At 45.7% G+C, this 24385-nt stretch overlaps 2 protein-coding genes across 3 annotated transcripts; both read right to left on the bottom strand.

The window, feature by feature from the left end:
* Positions 1 to 1982: 1982 nt before the first annotated feature.
* Positions 1983 to 9278, bottom strand: Igtpl1 (interferon gamma induced GTPase like 1). The gene is made up of 2 exons (XM_087574952.1): positions 9024 to 9278; positions 1983 to 6356 (listed from the first exon to the last, which is right to left on the bottom strand). Exon 2 carries the CDS (start codon positions 6334 to 6336, stop codon positions 5083 to 5085), a length of 1254 nt encoding a protein of 417 aa, XP_087431078.1. The 5' UTR covers positions 6337 to 6356; positions 9024 to 9278; the 3' UTR covers positions 1983 to 5082.
* Positions 9279 to 13593: 4315 nt separating this feature from the next.
* Mrpl22 (mitochondrial ribosomal protein L22) lies at positions 13594 to 23953 on the bottom strand. 2 transcript variants are annotated; one of them, NM_001105781.1, is made up of 7 exons: positions 23900 to 23953; positions 23771 to 23819; positions 20135 to 20252; positions 17827 to 17892; positions 17093 to 17170; positions 15844 to 15913; positions 13594 to 13893 (listed from the first exon to the last, which is right to left on the bottom strand). In NM_001105781.1, exons 1-7 carry the CDS (start codon positions 23925 to 23927, stop codon positions 13682 to 13684), a joined length of 621 nt encoding a protein of 206 aa, NP_001099251.1. In that variant the 5' UTR covers positions 23928 to 23953; the 3' UTR covers positions 13594 to 13681. The 2 variants fall into 2 exon arrangements, with proteins under 2 accessions (NP_001099251.1, XP_087426423.1); XM_087570297.1 differs by having other exon boundaries at positions 13609 to 13893; positions 20135 to 20832; positions 20939 to 23819; positions 23900 to 23948.
* Between the last annotated feature and the right edge of the window lie 432 nt (positions 23954 to 24385).

The raw sequence follows: 24385 nt of genomic DNA, 5'->3' as shown, positions 1-24385 counted from the left end.
CAAGGCAAGGAACGACCCACAAACAAGGGCCTTCTGGCGTTCTCTGATGCATTCCGGTTTGCCTGTGCAAGCCTGTTCTGCCAGTGAGCATTGAAATCACACCATGACTCAAGCTCTTTGTCCCTGCTCTACAAATAGAGCCATGTTTCCCAGACTAACAGGCAATCACTTTCTCTTTCTTCCAAGAAATAAGGGCTTAGTATGTAACACTCAGGTTGCTACTGTGCTGTGTATTTCACAAGAAAGAAAAACGTATCTCCCAAACTGGTCTGCAGTTGTGACAGTTATGTATTCTTCCTTTATTCCCCTGCCCCCAAAGGTAAAGCCTGGACCACCCACATGCACTGTGGGTCAGGAAGGGTGAGCACAGGGGTGACTACAGAGGCCCAGCTACTGACAGGTGCATCCACTTGAAACACATTCCCTGCAAAGCGTGTGTTATAATTGCTCTCAATCAGGATCTTAAGCTCCAGAGACCTAAAGGTGCTTTGTGGTTCTGTGGGTGGTAATCGGCAACCCAGTTTCAATTCAACCTTTGTCCCTCTGGTGTCCTGCATCACTTTGGGTGGTCCTTATCTCCCTGTGGGTTTTGTCTTGTGTTCTGGAAGCTGTTCCTTATTGATGCCCTGTGGTTATACATTATCCACGTACTTTAGCTAACTGCCTGCAAGTCAGTCCCAAGTTCGGGTCCTCCTCTAAATCTCAGGGTCCTAAAATCCCAAGATCGGTTTTCTTTTCCTGGAAATGCTTGGACTGCCCAGCAAGAAATCAACGCTTGCCTGCTTGGTTTCATTTTTGATGTTTGTGAACATGATTCTCAACCAGCCAGCGCCCTCCTGATAGAAGGACACAAGCCAGAGACCGTCCCAGGCCTTTCTTCCAGCCCCATTCCAGTGTCTCTCATCCCAGGGGCCTCTTTTATTCTCCTTTCCCTGCTTTCTATGCTGACCCAGGAGTGTGTGCTTTTCTGTGGAGGACATAGTTGTGGGATGTTTGTGGAGCCCTGTACTGCAGTGACCACTTCAAGAGCCTCTGCATTTTCCACTGTTGCAGTGAAATCTTTAAATTTGGATCTAGTTGGTGCCAGAAGGGTTTTTGGTTGGTTAGTTGTTTGTTTGTTTGTTTTTGTTTTTGTTTTCCTTTCCTTCCTTTATGGATTTGGCCAGTGAGAAGCCTTTGAAGGCCAAGGAGAAGGCTCAGGGTACAGGAATGATGGACAGATCCCTAGCTCGGGGTAAAAGCTGTCAGGCCTGACGACCTGAGTTCAATTCCTGGGTCCCACACAGAGACAAAAATAACGCCCCCCCCCAAAAAAACAACCCAACAGTTCCAGAGTTGTTCTCTGAATGTGGGTGATGGCACACATTTGTGCTCCCCACAGGGAGGGAAAATAAATGAATAAAATGTAGTCAAAAATACAAAAAAAAAAAAATAGAAAAGAAAACCCTTTGGACGTGCAGGGAGAGAGGGTGGCATTTTGTGCTTAGAGCACTGGGGACAGCACTACCAGACAGGCCCGGAGTCAGGCCACCATCTTTCCATAGAGCGGGGTCTGAAGATGCTTGCTGATTTGCTACAGAGTTAAAGGAATGTTTAGATCGTTCCAGATCCTTACAAGGTCTCCCATGGAGAACCATGCAGTGTTCACTCTAGACTGCTGGGCTGATGTCTCTGTGCGTTTTTCATAGTTAATCACAAAGCAAATATTGTTTGTTGAGATTAATACAACCCCACCCATAAGAACTCCCACCCCTGATGATCCCTAGCCCTGAGGACCCCACTCCTAAGTAGCCCACCCCTGAGAACCTCCAACCCTGAGTACTGCAATACCTGGTGACTCCATCCCTGGTGGCCTCACCCCGGAGGGCCTACCTCCATTTGTGGTGACCACAGCCCTGTCAACCTCTATCTCTGGTGACCCATACTACCAGGGACCCCAACAGAAAGCTAACAGACAAGCAACGAATCACCGTCTAGACCCATTTCCATTTTCTTGAACTTTATTGAGACATAGTTGACATCAGAAAAAAATTTTAAAAAAAATACAGGGTTTGGTGGATACACATCTAAGTTTGTTCTTTAAGCTCTGCAAAGTGCTAATATTTTAATTGTGTCTTTCCTTCTGCAAAGTTATCATTGGCTGAATCCTTAAGGGTGTGGTCCTCTGGGCTAGGGTTCATCAGGGGTGGGGTCATCTAGACCTTGAAAGACAGTATTTGTGATTAGCTATGGAAAATATATATAGAGAGAGTCATGAACCCAAATGATTTACATTGAACAAACAGTGCATGGGTGGGGGTGGGGAGAAGGTCTCAAACCTGGGACCAATGGCTAACTAAGTGAAGTACCTATTTAACAAGTCAAAGTGAACCTGGCTGCCAGGTTCTCCCAGCATCCCTCAGTCCACACCTGCGTCATGGTATAACTGCCCTTCCCTATATAAAAACAACTGGTAATCCAGTCTTTTTGTCTATCCTTTACCCTCCTGGCCTTTTGGTCTCCTGGTCTCCTAACTCTCCTCTCTCCCCTCCCCACTGTCCTCACGTGGTCCAGCTCAGGGTCATGTTCACTCTGGACTCTCCTAGATGTCCCTTTCTGGCTCTGCTCTCTGTCATGTCTACAATAAACCTTCTCCTCTGCCATACCTAGGAGCAGTCATGGCCTCCTTTTTAATTTCTTTTTTTATTTTTCCCCTTCGGGGGTCTGTACAGTCCAAATTATTGACGGAAATTTCATACAAGGTAAAACCTCCCTTTGTCAGGGTAGTGGCAGCTTTAATCCCAGCACTCAGGAGGCAGACACAGGCCTGTGAGTTCGAGGAGTTCCAGGACAGCCAAGTCTACACAGTGAGACCCTGTCTCAAAAAAAGAAAAGAAAGGAAAGAAAGACAGACAGATAGACAGACAGACAGACAGACAAAAGGAAAGAGAGAAATTTTCAACTTTAAATTTTTTTTAATTTTATGTTTATGAATGCTCTAGCTGCATATACCCCTGCACACCAGAAGAGGTCATCAGATCCCATTACAGATGGTTGTGAGCCACCCTGTGGTTGCTGGGAATTGAGCTCAGGACCTCTGGAAGAGCAACCAGTGCTCTTAACCACTGAGCCATCTCCCTAGCCCCTCCCTTCAACCTTTATTTTACTGTATAATCTATACAAGTAAGGCAAGCCAAACACTTCGATGACAGTGAGCGGTGCACTGATTTCCTCTCGCGGTTTCCTCACTGTACTTCAGAGTTAGCCATGCCATCTTAGTTTTACTATGGCATTGTTGGTTTTATCTAACATTTTGGTTTCCCCCACACTTGTCACACACATGGATCTCAAATCAGTCCCGTGTTCATTTGTTCAGCAGAAACAGTCTCAAGCTGTGTCCCACTTCCCTTGGCACAGCCCCAGTTGTGCCGCATATTCAGTAAAATCTACTGTTTGTTCTACTCCTCTGTGCAGCCCTACAACTCTACCTAAAAATAATCGAATTGCATTCCTTAGGATATGTACCAAAATGTCCTTTACTCTTGAACTTACATAGATTAGCAGTGGCTCACGGCGCACACTGAGTCTACATCTAGGGCTCTGCATCTAAAAAGGAGACTACAGAGACGTAGGTGCTATCCCTCATCTTCTGTCTGGTTGTCAGGCAGCAGCCTGGGTGCTCCACCCCCTATCAAGGAACATTCGAATTGTTTATAGGCTTGTCCATGTTTCTGAAGGAGTTGCTTTCACGTTGAATTGTGTGTCTCTGTGTGTATGTGCTTGTGAGTGCAGGTGTTCTTGGTAGCCAGAAGAGGGCATCAGATTGCCCTGGAGCTGGAGTTACAGGAGATTGTGAGCTGGCTGGCAATGGTGCTGGGAACGAAACTCTAGTCCTACAAGAGGATAGTATGTGCTCTTAAACCTCTGAGTCATCTCTCCAATCCCTAGATGCAATCAACCTTAAAGTCTCACAGTTAATAACCCAAAACACAGTATACCTGTTTGCACTGTTTCGCCATGTTTAAAGAGAGTCAAAGAGTAACTGCGTGTGTAATTTCCACAGAGGTCATACCACTGCCCACACCACGGGCTGTGTCACGATTTTTGTGTTGACCGCAACAACGCACCACAGAAATTGCTTATCTACAATCTCACTTGCAAATTCAACTTCCTCAAAGTAGCACAGCTGCTAATTTACATTTCAGCCTCTGGATGAGAGACTGAGTATCTTTGTGCATGATTAAGACACTTCTGGGGGTTGGGGATTTAGCTCAGTGGTAGAGCGCTTGCCTAGCAAGCGCAAGGCCTTTGGTTCAGTCCCCAGCTCCGAAAAAAAGAACCAAAAAAAAAAAAAAAGACACTTCTGTATTTTGGGGGTCTCCTCTTGGATCACTAGTGCCTTTCCTCTAATTTCCTAACCTCATGATTCTTGCACGAAGCGTCCTCTGTTAACAAGTGAGGACTCTCAAGTGTGCAAACCTCAGACTGCGTCCTTGTCTTGTGTAATGACACCTCTGCAGAAATGCCGCACACACTGAGACTCAGGCGATGGCTCCTCTTTGTTTTCTGTTACACTCTGTTATGTGAACCATATATATGACAGCCATAAAAGGGAACTATGATGTCTGTCAGCCGGGGTGCGCTCTCAGCAGAGGGGCACAAAGCCAAGTCACATGGTGGAGATATGCATTTTGTTTAATCATTTCTTCCAGGAATGGTAGTGTATACCTTTAATCCCAGAACTCAAGAGGCAGGAGAATTTCTGTCTGAGTTCGAGGCCAGCCTGATCTACTTCTGAAGAGGAGAAGATCCAGGAGAGTTATAGAAAAATCCTATCTAAAAACAAAACAAAATCATTTCTGGAAACTCTGTGCCCAGAAGGTTTGTACTGGCACATTGTCCAAGACTCATGCTGGGCGTGACATTACCACCATGTGACATAATTCTGATACCTCTACTTTCCCAAGGGTCACAAAGCCTAAGAGACATCGCAGCCTGGCTAGGGTGCTTCAGAACACCCTAAGTCGTCTCTCCAGTGTCCTGAAAACAGTACAGTCACCTAAGTCCCAGGCCAGCTGCCTCATCCTCTCCATCGTTAGAGCCTTACTCAGAGTCCTCACTGCCCTGCAAAAAGACTTTTTTCTTAAGTAGAATTTTAGCATCCTCGGACACTGTGTCAAGAAAATAATTTTGCATGTAGTAACTCTTTCTAAAGTAAAGGCCAGTGGCTATGAGTCCACCAGTGACAGCAAAAATTTTCTCCATGATTTTCACCATCTTGTCTGACACAGATTCATTCATCTCACATGACAGCAAATGGGGTGAGTTAATGAAGGACTTCAGCTCCTCCACAGACATGGACCACTCACTGGCCATGTTTTTCAGCGACTCGTCATCCAGCCCAAAGCTACCCCTGTAGTGGGTCAGGATCTTCTCAAGCTCCTCGATGTCATCATTGAAGAAACACATCATGGGGATGGTGGCCGACGCGCCATACTTCAGAGCCTCCAACCAGATCTTCTGTCTCAGGGCATCTCTCCTGCGGTCAATAGCCCTCTCGGTAATGCTAGGGAGGCACTGCATGAAGACATGACGCTTGTGCGCTGGCAGCTCTTCCAAAAGGGTGGACTCCAGCTCAGGAAAGTCAAACTGTGCTACCTCAACGCTGAAGACTAAGAAGACGCGAGCAGAGGCCACCCGAGCGTTCTGCAGCTTCTCCACACAGTCTTTGCGAATTTCCTCCAGGATTTTTTCCTTATTGTAGGACTTGGGTTTACACTTCTTCTGATTCCACAAATCACTGTCAATTTTTGTTCGAACAAAATAGAAGTTCTTTTTCATTTTTTTGATTGCTTTGGCCAGCTGGGCATCATTCTCTCTAAAGCGAGTAGCTGAGATGATAAGGAAGAAGTCATACTCCTGGAACCGCAGCTTCTTCAGATATTCTTCTGGTTTGAAGTTACATGTCCCGACCCCAGGGAGGTCCCAGATGGTCACGTTAGGGAACTTAGGGTGGGTGTATTTCCCCCTATCCATGGTTGTCTCCACTGCTCCAATCTTAGCTGACTCACTCTCTTCATGCCCTACTCCCCTCAGGGCATTAATGAAAGTGGACTTTCCTGCCCCCGTCTCCCCTGTCACTGCGATGTTCAGGGGGGCCTTCTCAATGTCTGCCAAGGCAGCATTGATTATAGAAATTCCCTTCTGTATGTCTCCTTCTTGCACACACGACTGAATTGAATTGATGGTCTCCTCAGAAAGGATTTTACTTTCCATTTTGAAACTCTTGAAGAACTCATTAAAGCTGGAGGCCATATTATGGGCCTTTGCATCAGGTTTAGAAGAAGACTGACCCATGGCTGTAAGTGCACAGGACACTGGAGGGAAGGCAGAAGTGGGAAAGAAGGTCAAAGGTTAGGACATCATGGAAGCCCTCAACTCTGCAGGTAGGGCAGAAGCTGCTCTCCAAACTTAACCCCAGGTCTGGGAACATTTGCCTGCTCAATTCATTAATGTTTCTAGGACTTGGCTGCTTTGCTCTCTCAAAAGGTTGTTCATTAACTGCAAAATCTGATTTCTCAAGTCAAACTTTCTAGACTATATCATTTTTCATCTTTTTAAATTTTGATTATTTTGAAAAAAGAAAAGTTAGGGCACAGCACCACTTAATAAGCAAAAGGAGAAATGCCACACACACACTGCAGCCCATTTGTGCTATGACAGTCCCTGACTTTGAGAGTGAGGGTCTAACGCACAGGCACTCGGTTTACCTAGCTTGCCCTGGGTCCAAGGTTCAATCCCCACGGCCACATAGACACAACAGTCGCAGCTTACTACAAAGTTGTAAGGCAGTGTGGGTTGCTGAAGGAGGGAGGAAACAAACACAACCATGTAAAACCGAGTCCCACTGGAGAGACCACCCAGCAAGTCAGTAAGGGTGCTTGCTGCTCTCATGTGGAACCACGTTCAATGCCCACTATCCAGATCAAGTGGCTCAGAATCACCATGGCTACAGCTCCAGGGGACCTGACGCCCTCTTCTGGACTCTGGCGGCACCTGCACTCACATGCACAAATCCGCACGAGGACAAACACACATATATATGGCTAAAAAAAATGAAATAAACCTGAGATATAAACCCTACTACTTCTCTATAAAAGACTGTGGTACCAGGGCACGGACAAGATAATCACAGATTGCGAGAAAACAGTTGCAAAGGTCACATCCAATAAAATGACTGTGACCCAAAGATGTATGAAGAGCTCTTGAAACTGAATAGTAAGAACAAACAGCACCAGGCAGTGCTGGTGACACCTTTAATCCCAGCACTCGGGAGGCAGAGGCAGGCAGACTTCTGGGTCTGAGGTTAGCCTGGTCTATAGAGTAAGTTCCAAGACAGCCAGGGCTAACCAGAGGCACACTATCAAAAATGAATGAATGAATGAATGAATGAATGAATATGAAAAAATAAAAGAATCTTCTCTCTTTGGAAGACTGCATGGCAGTTTCTTTCTTTCTCTCTTTCTTTCCTTTCCTTTTTTTTTTTTAAGAGAAGTAAGCCTTTATTTCCATCTTTCTCAAATTAATCAGGCTGACTTGGTGTGAGGGAGTTAGTCAAAGAGTCCGAATCCCACGTCCTCATCTGATTCCTCCGACTCTTCCTTTGCTTCGGCCTTGGCTGGGGCAGCAGCAGCTGCAGGAGCAGCAGTGGTGGCAGCAGCCACGGGGGCCGCAGGCATGGCCGTTTCTTCAGCACTAAATTAAACACAGTCAACATGCGTGCTTCTTGACAGTCCTGTGTTTGTTCCCACACAAACCTGCACCCGAATGTTTCCAAAGGGTTTATTCATAATCCCAAACCTTTGGAAGTAGCCAGGGTGCCCTTTGTAGGCTGAATGAACTAAACAGTTACGGAATCTCCGAGACCACCACATACTGTTCAGAAGTACAAGAGCCGAACTGTTAAGCCACGAAAAGACTGCAGAGGCAACACGACTCTGGCAGCATGTCACACACGCTGAGTGACCCTCCGTAGACAGCAAAATTATGGAAACAACAACAACAACAAAAAAACAAAAAAAACAAACAAAAAAAAAAAACAAGACAGTGGCTGCCACGAGTTGTAGGGGCCCAAGTGAAAAGACAGGGTAGAAGGTAGTGGAAATACGTGTGTGACACCATAACTGGGTGTTTGCTGAGATGCATCTCGGATGCACAGGACCTGGGGGAAACAGTCATACAGTCTTTGGACCTTGTCTGAACACAGAGCGTCAGAGATAGTTCATCATTCTGGTGGGGGATACTGGTGATGGGTGAGAGAGACCAGGCATGTGGAGGGCAGCAGTATAAGTCACTACCTTTTCTTTTTCCTCTGTGGAACTAAAACTTCTCTTTAAAAGTAAAATCTTAATTGAAAAATAAAAAAACAAAAAACAAAAAAAACCAGCAAATGGTGAAGAAAAGACAACCCTTTGGGATATTAATGAAATTCTTTAAAATTACATTTTATTTATTGTGCGTGTGTATGGGGATGGGGTGCACAGGCGGGGGTAAAATACCCTGTGAGAGTTGGTTCTCTCCCTCTGCCACGTGGGGCCTGGAGACTGCATTCAAGTCACCAAGCGTGTCCAGTGCCTTCACCAGGGACAAGCCTACAGTTTGGTGGAGGAATGAGTTCAGGGAGACACATGGACTCCTGAGTTTGTGCTCAGATAATGTTACTTGTCTTCCAGGTAAAAGACAGATTAGATATTAGATATCTAATATGCACATTAGATAGTCTGGTGTCAGGTGACTTCCAGTGCAACCCCTATCCATCAAATATCCCTGTCGTTTCCATAGCCTGGATATGACTGCTTCCTAAAACTATCCCAGATGTGAAGTTCTCTGAATGGCTTTTAGCTGTCCTCCACCCATCCTGCCTCTCGGCCTAAGCCCATGGCATCCCCAAGCCCATCAAGCTTGCCTGCACTTCCACCCCCACACCTATAATCCTGTTTGTAAACCTATGTTAATTTTTTAAAAGCATATATATATCAGCTCACCAGCTCCTTTGAGAAAAGGCGATTTCCGGTGGAAGAGTCCAGTCCGGCGAAGAGCTTCCCTCGGCACCAGGCACAGCAGGTACACACATACATGTACAGATCCGTCTTTGCTTGGAAGTCCAAGTGTGCTGTACTGTGTACACAGAGCTCTGAGATTTATCCCTAACTGCTGCTCTGCCCTCACAGGAATCCAGCCAACTGGACGGAGGGGAACACTCAACAATGCAGTACAGGAACTTCCAGTAATGTGAAACTGAAAGTAGACTTCTCACAACAAAGACATTTCTAGGCATAAAAACCCGAAAGCCAGGGCTGGGGATTTAGCTCAGTGGTAGAGCGCTTGCCTAGGAAGCGCAAGGCCCTGGCTTCGGTCCCCAGCTCCAAAAAAAAAAAAAAAAAAAAAAAAAAAAACCCTGAAAGCCGCCAGGGCCATAGGTTGCATCGGTTGGTCAGCATGCTATTGGCATGGTGTCGAGGGTGCAGGGATCCAGGCAGGAAGATGGAGTGACTGAGGAGGGGAAGTTTCATCTAGACCCCAGACTGTCTTCATGCCATCAAAGAGCTGAGCCAGAACTCAGAGCCCACAAACCCATAGTGGCCTTGCTCCCCATCTGCACAATTAGACTCCATGGGGATAATATGATATGTTTACTTTAGACCTCTTGACCTGGGTGCAGACTTTCTGAAACTCTCTGAGTTTCCTCATTTACTCACTGTGGGCTCCCAGCAAACCTTGAGATCCCACATAGAAAATAAAAATAAACGTTCGCTCAAACTCAGTAATTTGCTAGTCACATGCTGAGTGACCCTCCGTAACCCTGGTTAGCCTAGTGTTCTTGGCACTCAGAAAGTGCTAGACTTACTACTTTAGTTTTATTGCAAAGAGAACATATACGGCAGGTCTAGGAGGGAGCACAGAGCATCCCTCTCTTCCTCCCTGAAATCAGGGTACGTACTCCTCCAAGAATATTGACACATTCATCACTCGTGAGGCTTGAGAGCTTTATAATCCTGAGATTAGGCTGGATTATGTCCCTAGGTTCCTTCTAACAGGTGACATTCATTAGGAGAGGAGCCCCTAGGTTCCTTCTAACAGGTGACACTCATTAGGAGAGGAGCTGTCAGGGTTAACTAGGAGCATCTACCTGCTACATACCAGTAACACACTGGTAAGTGGCCCTCTAAATGGGAGAGAGGGATAGACCTAGTTGAGTTATGTTAATCCAGAAAAAAAATTCCAATATTGAAATAAAAACAGTATTGCTGTATTAAACATCCAACAGCCCATTGCTGCTGTAACAATCCGGATAGTGCAAACTCGGCATGGTGTTGCAGTTACATTCAGAAAGAGTTCCAGCAGGCTAAAACCAAGGCATCTATCTGCAGGGCTGGCCTGAGAACGCAACCCAGTCGGTAGAGTGCCATAGTTCTATTCCCAGCACTGCAGAAAACAGGCACAGTGGCTCATGCCTGTTATCCCAGCATTTGGTCAAGGTAGTTCAAGGTTAGTCTGGGCTACCAGAGACCATCTCAAGAAAGAAAAGAAGTAGGGGAGGAAGAAAGAAAAAAAAAGACATCTGCTGTATTATTTTCTAGAGACCATAGGAGAATGTTTGCTTTGCTAGTTCTAGATGCTTCTCAGATTCCTCAGAACCAACTCCTTTGGTTCTCAAAGCCAGCAAAACTGCCCTCCACTGACCACTCCTGGGTGACTACGCCTCCCTGCGGTTTTTCCTTCTGCCTCCTTCCTCCAGTTTGAAAACTATGATCAGTAGGCAAACAGGACAAATCTCCTAACACACCAAGCACTTTAGCTTCCCTGGTAGGTTTACATCCCCTAGTGACCTTGCACACTCCTAGGGAATTCAGTATTCTGGGGATGAAGATGCACATGTCTTTTGGGGAAAGGGTGTGTTGCGTTATCTTGACTATTGCAAACACGGTATATTCACATAGATGTATGCTGGCAAACTTGGCGACAAAATGGGCAAACTCTTCACAAAAATAACTTTGAAATCACTCACACACACACACACCCACACACACACACACAAACCCTTTTACCAAGGAAGCTGCAGACTTCTCGCAGGCCAGGCGGTTTCACTGAGGGTTTCAGAACTGGCCAGCCCACCATAGAGGCTTTTTTGAGAGCCTCATACCACAGAACAGCTCTTCCTGGTTCCAGCTTGTAGCAGTAAGCCCCAAACCCTCAGCTCTGGCAGGTCTTTCTTTTCACGTCTCACCTAAGTGGCAGTAGTTTTCTGTTTTAATGTGGAGAACCAGACTTTCTACTGATTCCCTTTTACTTCCTTATTTAATCCATCACCAACATAGCAATCCTGGGGAAAATTCCTAAAGTCGTCCTCTTCCTGACTAGACCCCTACTGACCCAGAGAATGCACTTTAAAACACCTGTGGGGAATGAGTCCTGAGGGTGGGCCAGGAGGGGCTCAGAGCTCTGAGCTCTGCAGCCAGCGCAGGCCTGCTGCCCACCCCAGCAGCTCAGCATGCAGCTGCCTGGCACTCAAGTGCCCCGCAGCCCTGCACTTCTTATTTTAGCATGGAGTACCATCCAGAGTTTTAAAAAGAATCCATTATTTTCTTTTTCATTTTATCGACACATTATCAATTGTACATGTTTTCCCGTTAATTGTACTAGCATATTCTAATTGTGCAGTGGTTTCCTGACATTGCGGGCATGTGTGTTATATATTTGATCACGTTTAGTGCCACTGCCACTTTGTCTTCACTTGACCAGCACTCAGTATGGCATTCCCATACTTAATGACAGCATGCATTTGGGCTAGAGCACCCTGACTGCCCACCAGACTCCCCACCGCCTCCCATGATCACTGTCAGTTCATCTGGTTTCCTCCTGTGCGACAGTTCACTTTGTCACAGTCTCTCATTAGAGACTTCCACCCACCTTGCTGTACACAGGATCTTGTTCATCTTGTTCCTATGTGAAGAGTGACCTCCTCTCCTCTGCAAGTATGAACAGTGTGAGTTATCATGTTCAGACACCCCTGAGTCTCCCCGAGAGTGGCAGGGTCGGACCTGAGCACAGTCCTAATGACACTGGTGCTCATCTACCTTTGGGCTACTTTTCCCAAAGGATGCTCACATCATCTGCTTATTTTAAACACTGGGCTTTTTGTTTTGTTTTGTTTTTGAGACAGGATCTCACTATGTGGCCCTGGTTAGCCTAGAACTCAGTATGTAAACCAGGCTGGCCTCAAAGTCAGAGGCCCACCTGTCTCTACCTCCTGAGTGCTGGGATAAGTTTCAGTTTCTCAATGGGCTGAAATTGGATTCTGTTCAGCTCCTGTGGATGTGGATCCTGCCCTCTTCTCTCACCAGAGACTCTGCGTACCAGCGGCCCCTGCTGGTTGGATATTATTAGCTAGACAGAGCCATGTGTGGCCTCTTCTTTACCAGTGCCGAGAAGTTTGTTTTCTCTTTCTCCCCATTTCTAGCTGCACTTGGATCTTTGATCTATTCTGAGGTGTGGTTTGCAGTGGCAGAGAGACGGACATTTTATTCTCCTGTGTGTGCATACCCCTAGCACCACCCTACCTGTCATTTCTCTTCGCTTCTCGCACCTTTGTCAAGAATGTTTACAGGCTGGAGAGAAAGCACAGCAGTTAAGAGCACTTGTGCTCTTGAGGAGCTCCTAGGTTCAATTCCCAGCACCCACATGACAGCTGACAACTACTTGTAACTCCAGTTCTGGGAGATCTGAAGCCCTCTTCTAATTTCTGCAAGCACTGAACAAACATAGTGCACAGACACATATACAGGAAAAACATCCATACACATAAAATAAAATTAAATGAAAAAAAAAGGTAATTTGAATAAGAATGTCCCCATAGGCTCATATATTACATTATTTGGCCCCCCAACTAGTTGAACTGTTTTGGAAGGATTAAGAAGTATGGCAAGGGGTTGGGGATTTAGCTCAGTGGTAGAGCGCTTGCTTAGCAAGCGCAAGGCCCTGGGTTCGGTCCCCAACTCCGAAAAAGAGAAAAAAAAAAAAAAAAAGAAGTATGGCAAGTTCCAGGACAGCCAGGGCTACCCAGAGAAATCCTGCCTCAAAAAGCCAAAAACAAACAAACAACAACAAAATAAGAAGAGCCTGGAGAGGTTGGGGATTTAGCTCAGCAGCAGAGTGCTTGCCTAGCAACCGCAAGGCCCTGGGTTCGGTCCCCAGCTCCGGAAAAAAAAAAAAAAAAAAAAAAAAAAGAGCCTGGAATTGAGTCTTTTGCTTGGGTAACATACAGATTCAAGCAATCCACCTCAAAACACCAATGCCACTGTTCAGGGAGGGAGGGAGGGAGGGAGGGAGGGAGGGAAGGAGGGATCTGTGAGAGTCTCACTAGTACTTTGGAAACTGATGGTTGCCATGAGGAGAGTGCCACCTACTGTCTGGTTTAGAATGCAGTGGTAAGGTTGCTTCCAATCCTCTGGAAAAATCCTCTGGCCCAGCACATGCTCACCAGGAAACATACAAACCACCCACACCCTCACCCCCCGACACAAAACTTTGTAGTTATACACTACACTTCAATAATTCAATGAAAAAGCATAAAAATCATTTGTTTTTACTTTTAAAATAAATGTAAGGTATATACACTGCGGACCAGAATGGCCGTCACAGCTCATAGCGTGTGGATGATGGTCCGGCTGCGCAGCTGCTGAATATACTCCTTGGCGTGGTCAACTGCTGTCCTCGGTGCTTCGGGTCGGGGTGGCGGTCCTTCCACCAGCTTCACAAAGTAGTGGCAGTAGACCTTCTCCATGATGCCAAAGCGACCTCGGCCATGGTAACGGATGCGCTTCAGGCACTGGCCTCGACCTGAGGTAGACTCAGCTACAGAGGAAGGAAAGAGAATTATGGGAAACATCTGCTATCTACAGGACTGCCTCTGCAGCAGCTGAGCAGGTCCCCCACCTTTCAGTAGATCCTAAGAGTACGGGAGTTTGCTGGTGGGCTAGCACACAGTCATGTCAAGCACACGTCTCTGAGCACTAACGAGGAGCCAGGCACTGCTCTAGATGACGCATGACGCATGGACCCTACTGCCACATTCCATCGGGCAGAGGAAAGGGAATGTAGTAATAGCTTCGATTAACGGCGAGTTTCCTGAATCTGACAAATCTGACAGACTGACAGGATGGAAGGGATGCCAAGAGGCACCCCTGAGACTAGGCGTGGTGCTGGCACCTGTATCCAGGAAGGGCAGGAGGATCGGGATTTCAAGGTCATCCTTAACCATACAGCAAGTCTGAGGTCAGTTCAGATACATGAGACTAAGTCTCAGAAATAGAAATAAGAGTCATCGCTGAGAGAGAGAAGCCTGACCCGACCAGGATCTCCCCATCCCTGTTCCTGATGCGGGCACGCTGGACTTGCTTAGGCAGACAATGGGGCACACAAACACGAGATGAGGTGAGCATGGGGACAGATTATATATGGTCCTGCAGGCAAAGGGAAATCCCATCCCCAGCACCCAGGCAGACAAGGCAGGAATGGGACTGCAAACGCTCAGCACATAAAGCAGCGACCATGCAAGCCTGACAACATGAGTTTGCCCTTGGAATCCACCCACATAAAGGTGCGAAGAGATGTGACCCCCTACGGTGCACAGTGTGCTCTGTGCATGTGTACTACCTTGGATATTTTCAACAGTACCCCAGGAACATGGCTGTGCAGGGGTCTATGGTATGCCGACTCAGAGCCCTTTGGGTGGGTGTGTGCTAAGGATGGCGTAGCTGCACCATTCGCTCGGTCTAGTCTTAGTTTCTGAGTGTTTAAGGGTCTCACTGCCCAACCTGGCTGAGGATGCTGAACTTTTTTCATATATTTTATATTATTCTCTTAAGAATTATGTAATTCGGGGTTGGGGATTTAGCTCAGTGGTAGAGCACTTGCCTAGGAAGCGCAAGGCCCTGGGTTCGGTCCCCAGCTCCAAAAAAAAAAAACCAAAAAAAAAAAAAAAAAAAGAATTATGTAATTCATTTGCCTGATCACTGATTGGATGATTCAGTGTTTCTCTCTCTTCTACAGATCAGCAGGTCCTTCAGCCTGATCACTAGAAGGCTCCATTTCAGTCATTTTAATGACAGAAACACATTATAAATCAACCATCAGGGGCTGGAGAGATGGCTCAGTGGTTAAGAGCACTGACTGCTCTTCCAGAGGTCCTGAGTTCAATTTCCAGCAACCACATGGTGGCTCACAGCTATCTGTAATGGGATCTGATGCCCTCTTCTGGCATGCAGGTGTACATGCAAATGGAGCATTCATACACATAAATAAATAAATCTTCAAAACAAACCAAAACTGACCCTTAAAGTTTACATGTGAACCTGTATCCCCTCCTTCCACTTGACAATTCATCTATCTTTTCTGTCCACCCACCTCTGCCCCCAATAATCTACATAGCTCTGACTGTCCTAAAGCTTGCTATGTAGACCAGACTGGCCTTGAACTCACAGAGAGCCATCTGCTTCTGCCTCCTAAGTGCTAGGATTAAAGCGTGTGCTCCACGACTAAAGATTAATCTAGCTTTTAGGTAATTTGTGGTGATTCTCGGTTTTGTTGTGAATAAAGGGTGGCAACGTGAGCCAGTTCTGATCCTTGGGTAACAACCACTGCTGAGAGAGACTTCCCCACCTCAGCCCCTTTTACAACAGGCAGTGAGAGGCTAGCAAGTGTACCACTCCCGGCATACTGACCCTGCGGTGCTAAACGCTAATGGAGGTCTAAGTGTTCAGATACCAGAGACATCGCAGGTGCTAGAGATGGAAGAAGTCTTACCTATGTGTAAGTTGGATCTGAATTCCACATTATGGTCTCTCACTGCCATGTCTTGTGCTTCTAAGAGAACCTTAAATGACAAAAGAAGCCCGCTCATATAGCTGATTCTAAACTAAAGTGTGATTAAATATCTCATCTTTTGTTGCCTAAAATATACCAATTCAAGCCTACACTTCACAGTGAACTTTATTTATTTATTGATGGGTTTTGTTTTGTTTTTTAGACAAGTTATCACTTTATAGATCTCGATACCTTGGAACTCACAGAGATTGGCCTACTTCTGTCTCCCAAGAGTGTGGGATTAAAGGCATTTATAACTACACATAGCCATGATGAACTTTGATTGCTGGTTGTATCAAGGAAAATGGTACAGTGAGAATTCCTTCCTCAGAATGAATTAAGAGCTACAATGGAGCCTTGGAGGCTCTCTAAGGGAAGGGAGGACAGCCCACACCCCTAGGTCATGCCATTGGTAAAGAACACTCAATCTGAGTCAGGGACTCCAGGATTCTAAAAGGAGATCAGTCATGTGCCTGCACATTAGTACTGTACCCAGTGAGGCATGGCAACCCTAGGGCCCACCTATGTACAAATCCAAACCCACGACCACAAAAGAAGTGTTAGGGACAGCATGACTCCCAGTTTTATGTGCCATGCCATGGCTTCCTCCATTTAATTACTCACATAACATCATAAGCTCTCATTGTGGAAGTTGGCTCCCCACCCTCAGAAAGGACTCTCTTCAAAACCAAAACCAAAACCATACCATGTCTGGGATGGACGTGCAGCTTATTGGTAGAGGGCCTCCCTGGCAAACACGAGGCCCTGAGTTTTATCTTCAGTACCACCCTCAGAATAAGCCCCAAGTCATTGTTTAGAAAAGGCTTCTAGGGGTTGGGGATTTAGCTCAGTGGTAGAGCGCTTACCTAGGAAGCGCAAGGCCCTGGGTACGGTCCCCAGCTCCGAAAAAAAGAACCAAAAAAAAAAAAAAAAAAAAAAAAGAAAAGGCTTCTAATCATCCCACCAACAATTTAAACAGTGTCTGGTACATGAGGTAAAGGCACCTGAGGAAACCCAGGTGAAAAGTGAAGAGCATCTCAGGAACAAGGAATGTGAGAGACTTCATAAACCCGGGAGCAACAAGTCCATATCTCACTAAAAAAATACATGTACACCATGAATTTCAGAAACCCAGGATTTGGGGTTAAAGATGGCTGCATGCCCATCCCTCCCAACTACCAAGTCTTACCTCTTTAATTATTTGAGCCCCCTTTTTATCATTGAACTCCAGCTGAGCCAAAGCCTGATCAATGGACATGCCTCGTATCTAAAGAAGGTCAGATGAATGAACAAACTCAGAAGGAATATTTCAGTGACGGCGAGAGCCTTACAGTACAATTCTGGAAACTGTTGAGTTAAACCCAAGCAAAATAGAAAAACAGAGGTTTGAAAGGGATCCTACCTCTTAGTTAAAACCAAACTTTAAGTGCTGCAAGATAAAACCAACAGCTTTCTGTGTAACCATTTCAGAACTATTAAGGCAGACATGACTGAAAGACAATGTGACACCAACCACACTCCTCCATCTCACATGGGATAAATGATTCTGTACCTGCTGCATTTCTCTCTGCTCCTCACTAAGAACACACAAGAACCAACAGCATCCTGAGGTTAAACCTCTTTGTCCTGGGTTATCTCTCCCTTCTTCACCAAGATAAACACTTAAGAACCCACTGTGTTACGATATTAAAACTACTCCAGGTGAGCAAGCAGGTGCCCCAGTCCTCTGGCTGCCCGCATTTCTGCTGCCCTGGCTTCAAATGTATTTAGTGTCTCTCTTGATAACCTGCGGGTCACTGGACACACAGTGACACTCCCTACTCCCTGGGAACACTGGGATAAAAACCATTCATACTGCAGTCCTCAGGAGGAGCCACGGCTTCTTTTCCTGGGTATCACACGGGAGTAGTCATGTTAGCTTACCAATTTTGCCAGGTACCACATCTTGTCCTTGCTGTATTTTATCTGTCTCCGACAATGGTAAATTTCCTTGCAAATAGGAAAAAGAGAAAAACCTGTTTCAGCAGGTTCATCAAAGTGACAGTGACATAGCTTTTACTTCCCACACTCTATGCCTAATGACAAAACTATCGTCACAGGAAATAAAACAAAATACTACAAAGACTCTAGACAAAACCTTCAGACAAATTTGCCTTTTTTCAGTCTCATTATGTTAAAAAAAAGATTAGTAAGAAAGAAACTGAAACAATAATCTTTTCAAATTTATTTACTTTATATGTATGTATGTTTTGTCTGCACAGATGTGCATCAGGTGCATGCCTGGTACTCTTGCAGGTCAGAAGGCACTAATTCCCCTAGAACTGGGGTTACATATGGGTACTGGGAATTGAACTCAGGCCCTCTGCAAGAACAAGTGTTCTTAACCTCTAAGCTACCTCTCAAGTCCTGAAACTATAATTTTTTAACCAAGTAGATATTGAGTAATTCACAATTCACAAAGCACTTTTTAGTAAGTTCAGTTGAGAGAGGAACTGTCTTATAATCCTTTCATAAACTGAAACTGACAAACTAAGTGGTCTGATCAAGACCTAAAAACCTGTGATCAGAGGAACAGCCAGGCATGGGAGGATCCAGGTCTAACATGGGTGCTTCCTGTGGTGGTTTGAATGAAAATGGCCCCCATAGGTGGACAGGGAGTGGTGTTATTTGAAAGGACTGGGACATGACGTGGCCTTGTTACAGTGCATGTGGCCTTGGTAGAGGAAGTGTGTCAGTGTGGGTGACCCTTGAGGTTCCAGAAGCTCAGGTCAGGCCCAGTGCTGCTTTGTCTCTCCCTGTTGTCTGCAGATCTGGATGGAGAAGTCTCAGCTTCCTCTTCCACATCTGTCTGCCTGCACACCACCATGCTGCCTACCATGGCAATAACAGACTAAACCTCTGAACTGTAAGCCAGGCCCAATTAAATATTTTCCTTTATAAGCATTGTCATGGTCACAGTGACTTTTCACAGTCATAGAAACCCTAATAAGACACTCCCAAAGCTCTCCACAGACTCTCAAAGTCCACCTTCTTCCCACTATTGGCCCGTCTACCACTTAAAAACTATATTTTTTTAATTTTTTTACTAAAAGTATTTTTTTAATACATAGCTGGAGTTGTGGCTCAGCCGTTAGAATGTTTGCCTAGCCCTGGCTTTGAGCCATACCTCTGCATACACTGGATGTAGTACTGCTCAGGTGTAATTCCCAAACCTTTTAGCAGTTGTGTATGCATGCCTCCACAAATTCACTTCGAGCTGGACTTTGCTTTACAACATGTCCCTAGACTAATCTCCAACAGTCTCAAGTATGCAATGTAAGCAGTTTTTTTTTTTTTTGTTTTGTTTTTTTTTTTGGTTCATTTTTTCAGAGCTGGGGACCGAACCCAGGGCCTTGCGCTTCCTAGGTAAGCGCTCTACCACTGAGCTAAATCCCCAGCCCCTCAATGTAAGCAGTTTTAACTGAGCAGCTAAAACTAAGATACATCTGTGGTAGGCATCCAATGATGCAATGCAAACCTGAGGTTTAAAGGAAACAAAACTGTCACTGTGCCTAAATTCAAATTCACAATGGTTAGAGCAACATTTCCAACTGGTCGTGCTTCACTATCAGTAAGTTACCAGCTGGGCGTGCTGGCACACGACTTTACTCCCAGTCGCAGGATGCAGAGGTACACACTCTGTGAGTGTAATGGCAGCCTGGGCCATATAGTGAGAACAACCAGGGCTACATGGATTCTGTCTCAAAAAAAGCCCAATGATGATGAGATGATGGTGGTGGTGGTGGTGGTGGTGGTGGTGGTGGTGGTGGTGGTGGTGGTGGTGGTGATTGTCACCAACAAGCCTCATGTCATCAAAATCAGCATTTCAAACCCTTAGGTCGGTTTAGGGGCTAGGTAAAGGCAAGCAAACAAGCCATGGGCAACGTAAGATGCAGAGGCAATCTGGTACCGTTAGGTCAGTTAATTACAACATGTACATTATTTCACAATGCCCTTTAACCCGGAACAAAAAACTCACTGCTTGGAACATAAGAACATGAGTACTGGTCGGGCAGGGCATGGTGGTGCACACCGTCAATCCTGGCACTTGGGAAGCAGAGGCAGGCAGAGTTCTATGAGTTCAAAACCAGCTTGGGCTAAGTATTGAATTCAAAAGCAGCGTCAAGACCTGACTCAAAAGAAAATAAAAGTAAATTTAAAAATTAGGGGATTACTTCACCCATAAACTCACTGCTGGTCTCCGAGGCTCGCCAGGCAGCTGAGGCGGGTAAACAATCTTATTCTTCTTCTCCCATCTTCGAGAAATGTCAAGAGAAGTGCTTGTGTGGATACACGACTGCGGTAAAACTCTGAAAGGGAGGAAGCCATTAAGACAACAGGAACTCGGAACTTAGCTGCAGTTCCGGGAGCCACATCACCACCACCTTGACAAGTTCAGGCTCTCAATCAGAAGTTCATTTACAATGTACCATCAGACACATCAGAGCTGGTTTACTGGAGGCTAAGAGTGAATGCCAGCAACTCTAAGGCAAACGGGAGCTGGGATTAACCCACACTCTGCCCTGACTGACGGGTGAATGTGGTAAGTCAGTTTAGTCCTAAAAAAGACTGAAAGATACAATGGACTTACTCCTTATCTGGCCCAACCTTGATAAATACACAAGACAAAGAAGGAAGAGAACCAGAAGGCAGAGTAAAACTAAAGCACAGGACAGGCAGCAGAGGACTGCAGAGTGGCTTCAGGCAATTTTTTTTAGAGGGGATGGATTTGAGACAGGGTCTCAAATATAACCCTGGCTGTCCTGGAACTCATGATGTAGACCAGGTTAGCCTCAAACTCACAGAGATCTGCCGCCTCTGCCTCCCGAGTGCTGAGATTAAAGGTATGAGCCACCACGTCTGGAAAGATGGCTCTTAAAAAAGATTCACCTAGGCTCACAACCATCTATAAAGAGATCTGGTGTGTCTGAGGACAGCTACAGTGTACTCATATATAATAAATAAAATAAATATTTAAAAAAAAAAAAAGATTCACCTAGCAGAGGATGAAGACACACCCCACAGATGACAGAGGTCCTTATCACCTGTGCAAAGGGACAGAGCTGAGAACAGGAGAGGTCGGTGCTTTCACTGAATGTCAAGTATTGAAGCCATCGGAGAGGTAAGTGGAAGTTGAAAAGACCTTAAATTCACTACTCCATGGCCTCCACACCCCACATGTCCAGTTATCCTCCTGTCTTCCCCAGTGGCAGCCATCTTCTACATCTCTAAATAAACCTTCCTTGGATTTTTTTTTCTTTTCTTTTTTTCAGAGCTGGGGACCGAACCCAGGGCCTTGCGTTTGCTAGGCAAGCGCTCTACCACTGAGCTAAATCCCCAACCCCTGGATGTTCTACTGTGTATCTTCGACTTCCCTGTCAGAGCCAGACACCAAGTATTATCAATGCTACCAAGAACTCTCTCAAATGTTAGGCCTCATCTCCTTCCTTATTGCCACCACCCTAGTTCAGGACTGCCATCTTCCACAACTACAACGGTAGCCTCTCCCATCATCTCACCAAATTCCGACCCCTCTTGCTGTGCCTGAGCACTTCATGGAGCCCCTTCTGAAACAAGGATGCTCATGTTTTCCTTCAACTGAAACCCTTTCCTGACTGTCCTGGAGCTCTCTATAGACTAGGCTGGTGCATAGACATCCACCTGCCTCTGCATCCCGAGCGCTGGAATCAAAGATGCACACCACCAACCCAGTTTCCTATTAATATACTATAAAGACTTACTTTCATTGTATGCATTTGGGTATTCTGCCTGTAAGCACCATGGATATGCATTACTCTTGGAAGAGAGAACAGAGTATTGGATGCCCTGGAATTGGAGTTACAGACCGTTGTTAGCCAACTTGTGGTTCTGGGAATTGGACCCAGAGCCTCTAGAAGGGCAACCAGATGGCTAAGCCATCTCTCCTGACCCCGTGATTATCCAGCTTTTATCTATAACTCTATTTCTCAGTCTCATTGACAACTGAGGGCCTTAGCAGATACCTACAGAGTAAGAGAACTGAAATTTCCTATCCTAAATGAAACCTGTAAAAAGTGACCCAGCTGGAAGTGATGACCACTCCAGTCCAAAGACTATGTTCTTGAATATTTCTACTGAAAAGAACCAAACTTCTGGAGGAAATGGCTGGTCACAAGATCCAAAGCAGAAAGCATGCAAGACAGGCAAGATAGGGTTTTCCAGAGCACAAACCAAGTAAGCTAGACCACAGAAGCCCACAAAAGGTACTTGGGAGCCACCTATAGATAGTCCCACAGGCCAAAAAGAGACAACCCAACTATTAGTAAAGATAATACCGTCATGGTATCGCCTTCGATAACTAAACCTATCAGATAAATTTAAGGAAAGTTAAATAGGGAAACCCTTTTAGGGAAATAGGACAAATGAGATACTTAGTAAAATCTTTAGCCCGACGCTTCCGACTCTCAATAAACTTCAGATATAATTACATGTAGTATGAGAGCAAAATGAGCTTCATTCTGCTGTTGGATGACTAATTAGTACTCCGCACCCTGCAGTATCTAACACTGCATAGCCCGGACGGCTAGTGTTATTGAAAATGAGACCCACTGAACAGTTATCTGTCTTGTCTCCCCTCCAAACATGCCAGTGGTCTCCAGACCTTTCTTCTCCAGTCTGAGTCATGCGTGTGTACGTTTCTACACAGTTAAAGCCAGTGGGCTCACTGTCACTTCTTTGGGCCTTGGTTTTCATATATGTAAGAAAGAGGAAAGAGACCACGTCTCTAAGGCCTCTAACATCGTTGTATATCATCACTCACAGCAGGATGACAGAACCACGAGCTTTGACTTCGATCCTAAGTCACTATGACAAACTATTAAATGAGATTTCTTCCGAAGTACATACTGTCTGTGTGTCTGTCTGTCTGACTATCAGCCCTTATGCAGCAGTGCCTTGCATTTCTCTTTTCTTTTTTTTTCGGAACTGGGGACCGAACCCAGGGCCTTGCGCTTGCTAGGCAAGCGCTCTACCACTGAGCTAAATCCCCAACCCCGTGCCTTGCATTTCTCAAAACCCCAATACAGATTTGGCAATTAATGTGATGTTTGATAAAATAAGTATGCCCAGAACTAGTGGTGACAGTTTTATGAATAGTTACAGGTTTTAGGAATACTCAAGACTGAAATGGGTCTTAAACTGAATCAAGCAAATACCAGACTGCCATAATTAAATTAAATCAAAATATTACTCCAAACGAAGCAATTAATTTGCAAGTGCTATATATGCAATCCAAACTCCCTATGTACCCTATGGATCCAGGCCAACTCAACTGTATTCCTTAATCTCTATACAGGGCCGCTTGTCTCCTAGCACGTTGCATGGCCTGGGATCCCAGAATCTGATTGGTAAGCGGAAGTCAGACTGACCTATGTCAAGAGACTCAAACAGTTTTCTCGAGAGGCTCCATAATGCTCTACAGAGCAAAAGGTTCAAAACAGTTGTCTGAGGCGCTGAGAAACAACACCGTAGAGTATACAATGTCAGGCAAGCGTCGAGTTTCCAAACAGTCCTTGACCACGGTAAGTGAACAGAGAAATAACTAGGAATGTTTATTTGTTGGTATATCACACAACGTGGAAGAGTCGAACTGTGGCCATGGAATGGGGAGAGGCTGTTCAGAAAACACTGAGAGGAGCCCTCGGAGCCAACAGTCCTCACAGGGTTACAAAGCACTCTTGGGCCGGACCGCCCTCTACCTGAGGCCTAAAGCACCGCTTGGCACACAAGGGCACTCTGAGGGATGCAGACCAGACACAGCTTGCTAGAATTTTCGTGGCAGAACACTTACCGCAGCATCTGAGTTGTCCAGATCCTCAGGTTAGGTACCCACAGTGCACCTGCAACACGAGTACGAGCTGTCAACTTTGATTCTCACTACCGCTTCAACCCTAAATTCTGAGAAAGCCATAAGACTTACCCAACTCTCGCAGCAGTGCGGCCGCCATCCTTGGCCCTACGGAAGCCTCGGAGTTCAAACGCCGGCTGCCTGCACGCATGCGCAGTCCGAGGCTTGCCTTTCGGACCCGGAAAGTCCGAGTGCGTTGTCATGGAGACCAGGAATGCGTCGTCCTGTGGAAAGTCTAGTCAGACCAGCCTTGTTTTGTAGAGAATGACCTCATAAAGATTGAAAATTAGAAAAATTGTGGTCTCACACCATAGCAGCCTGAAAAGGGTAGGGGAACCTGTAAATCCCAAATATTTGAGGCCAAAGATAATGAGAAAGACCACTGATCCAAGTCGTCATGGCCAAATTAATTAAAGCAATCAGTTAATTGAAGCAAGCTTTTTTATTCGTGTACAGGAGCTGCCTTCCCCTAAGGCAGCATTTGGGAAGGCAGCATTGGACATGAAGACAAGGTTTTTATAGCTCAGGGGGTAGGAGGGGTGTTCCAAATGGATTTAC

The sequence above is a fragment of the Rattus norvegicus genome, chromosome 10, assembly GCF_021556685.1.
Source record: "Rattus norvegicus strain SHRSP/BbbUtx chromosome 10, alternate assembly SHRSP_T2T, whole genome shotgun sequence".
NCBI lineage: Eukaryota > Metazoa > Chordata > Mammalia > Rodentia > Muridae > Rattus > Rattus norvegicus.
The sequence above is the reverse complement of the archived record's forward strand: the minus strand, read 5'-3'. Positions and strand labels throughout refer to the sequence as shown.

Coding starts and splice junctions, on each gene's coding strand:
- Igtpl1 (XM_087574952.1), bottom strand. CDS start 6,336: ATGGGTCAGTCTTCTTCTAAACCTGATGCAAAGGCCCATAATATGGCC.
- Mrpl22 (NM_001105781.1), bottom strand. CDS start 23,927: ATGGCGGCCGCACTGCTGCGAGAGTTGG. Junction 17,893..20,134: donor GCGAGCCTCGGAGACCAGCA/GTGAGTTTATGG, acceptor CCTATTTGCAAG/GAAATTTACCATTGTCGGAG. Junction 17,171..17,826: donor TGTGGTACCTGGCAAAATTG/GTAAGCTAACAT, acceptor GACCTTCTTTAG/ATACGAGGCATGTCCATTGA.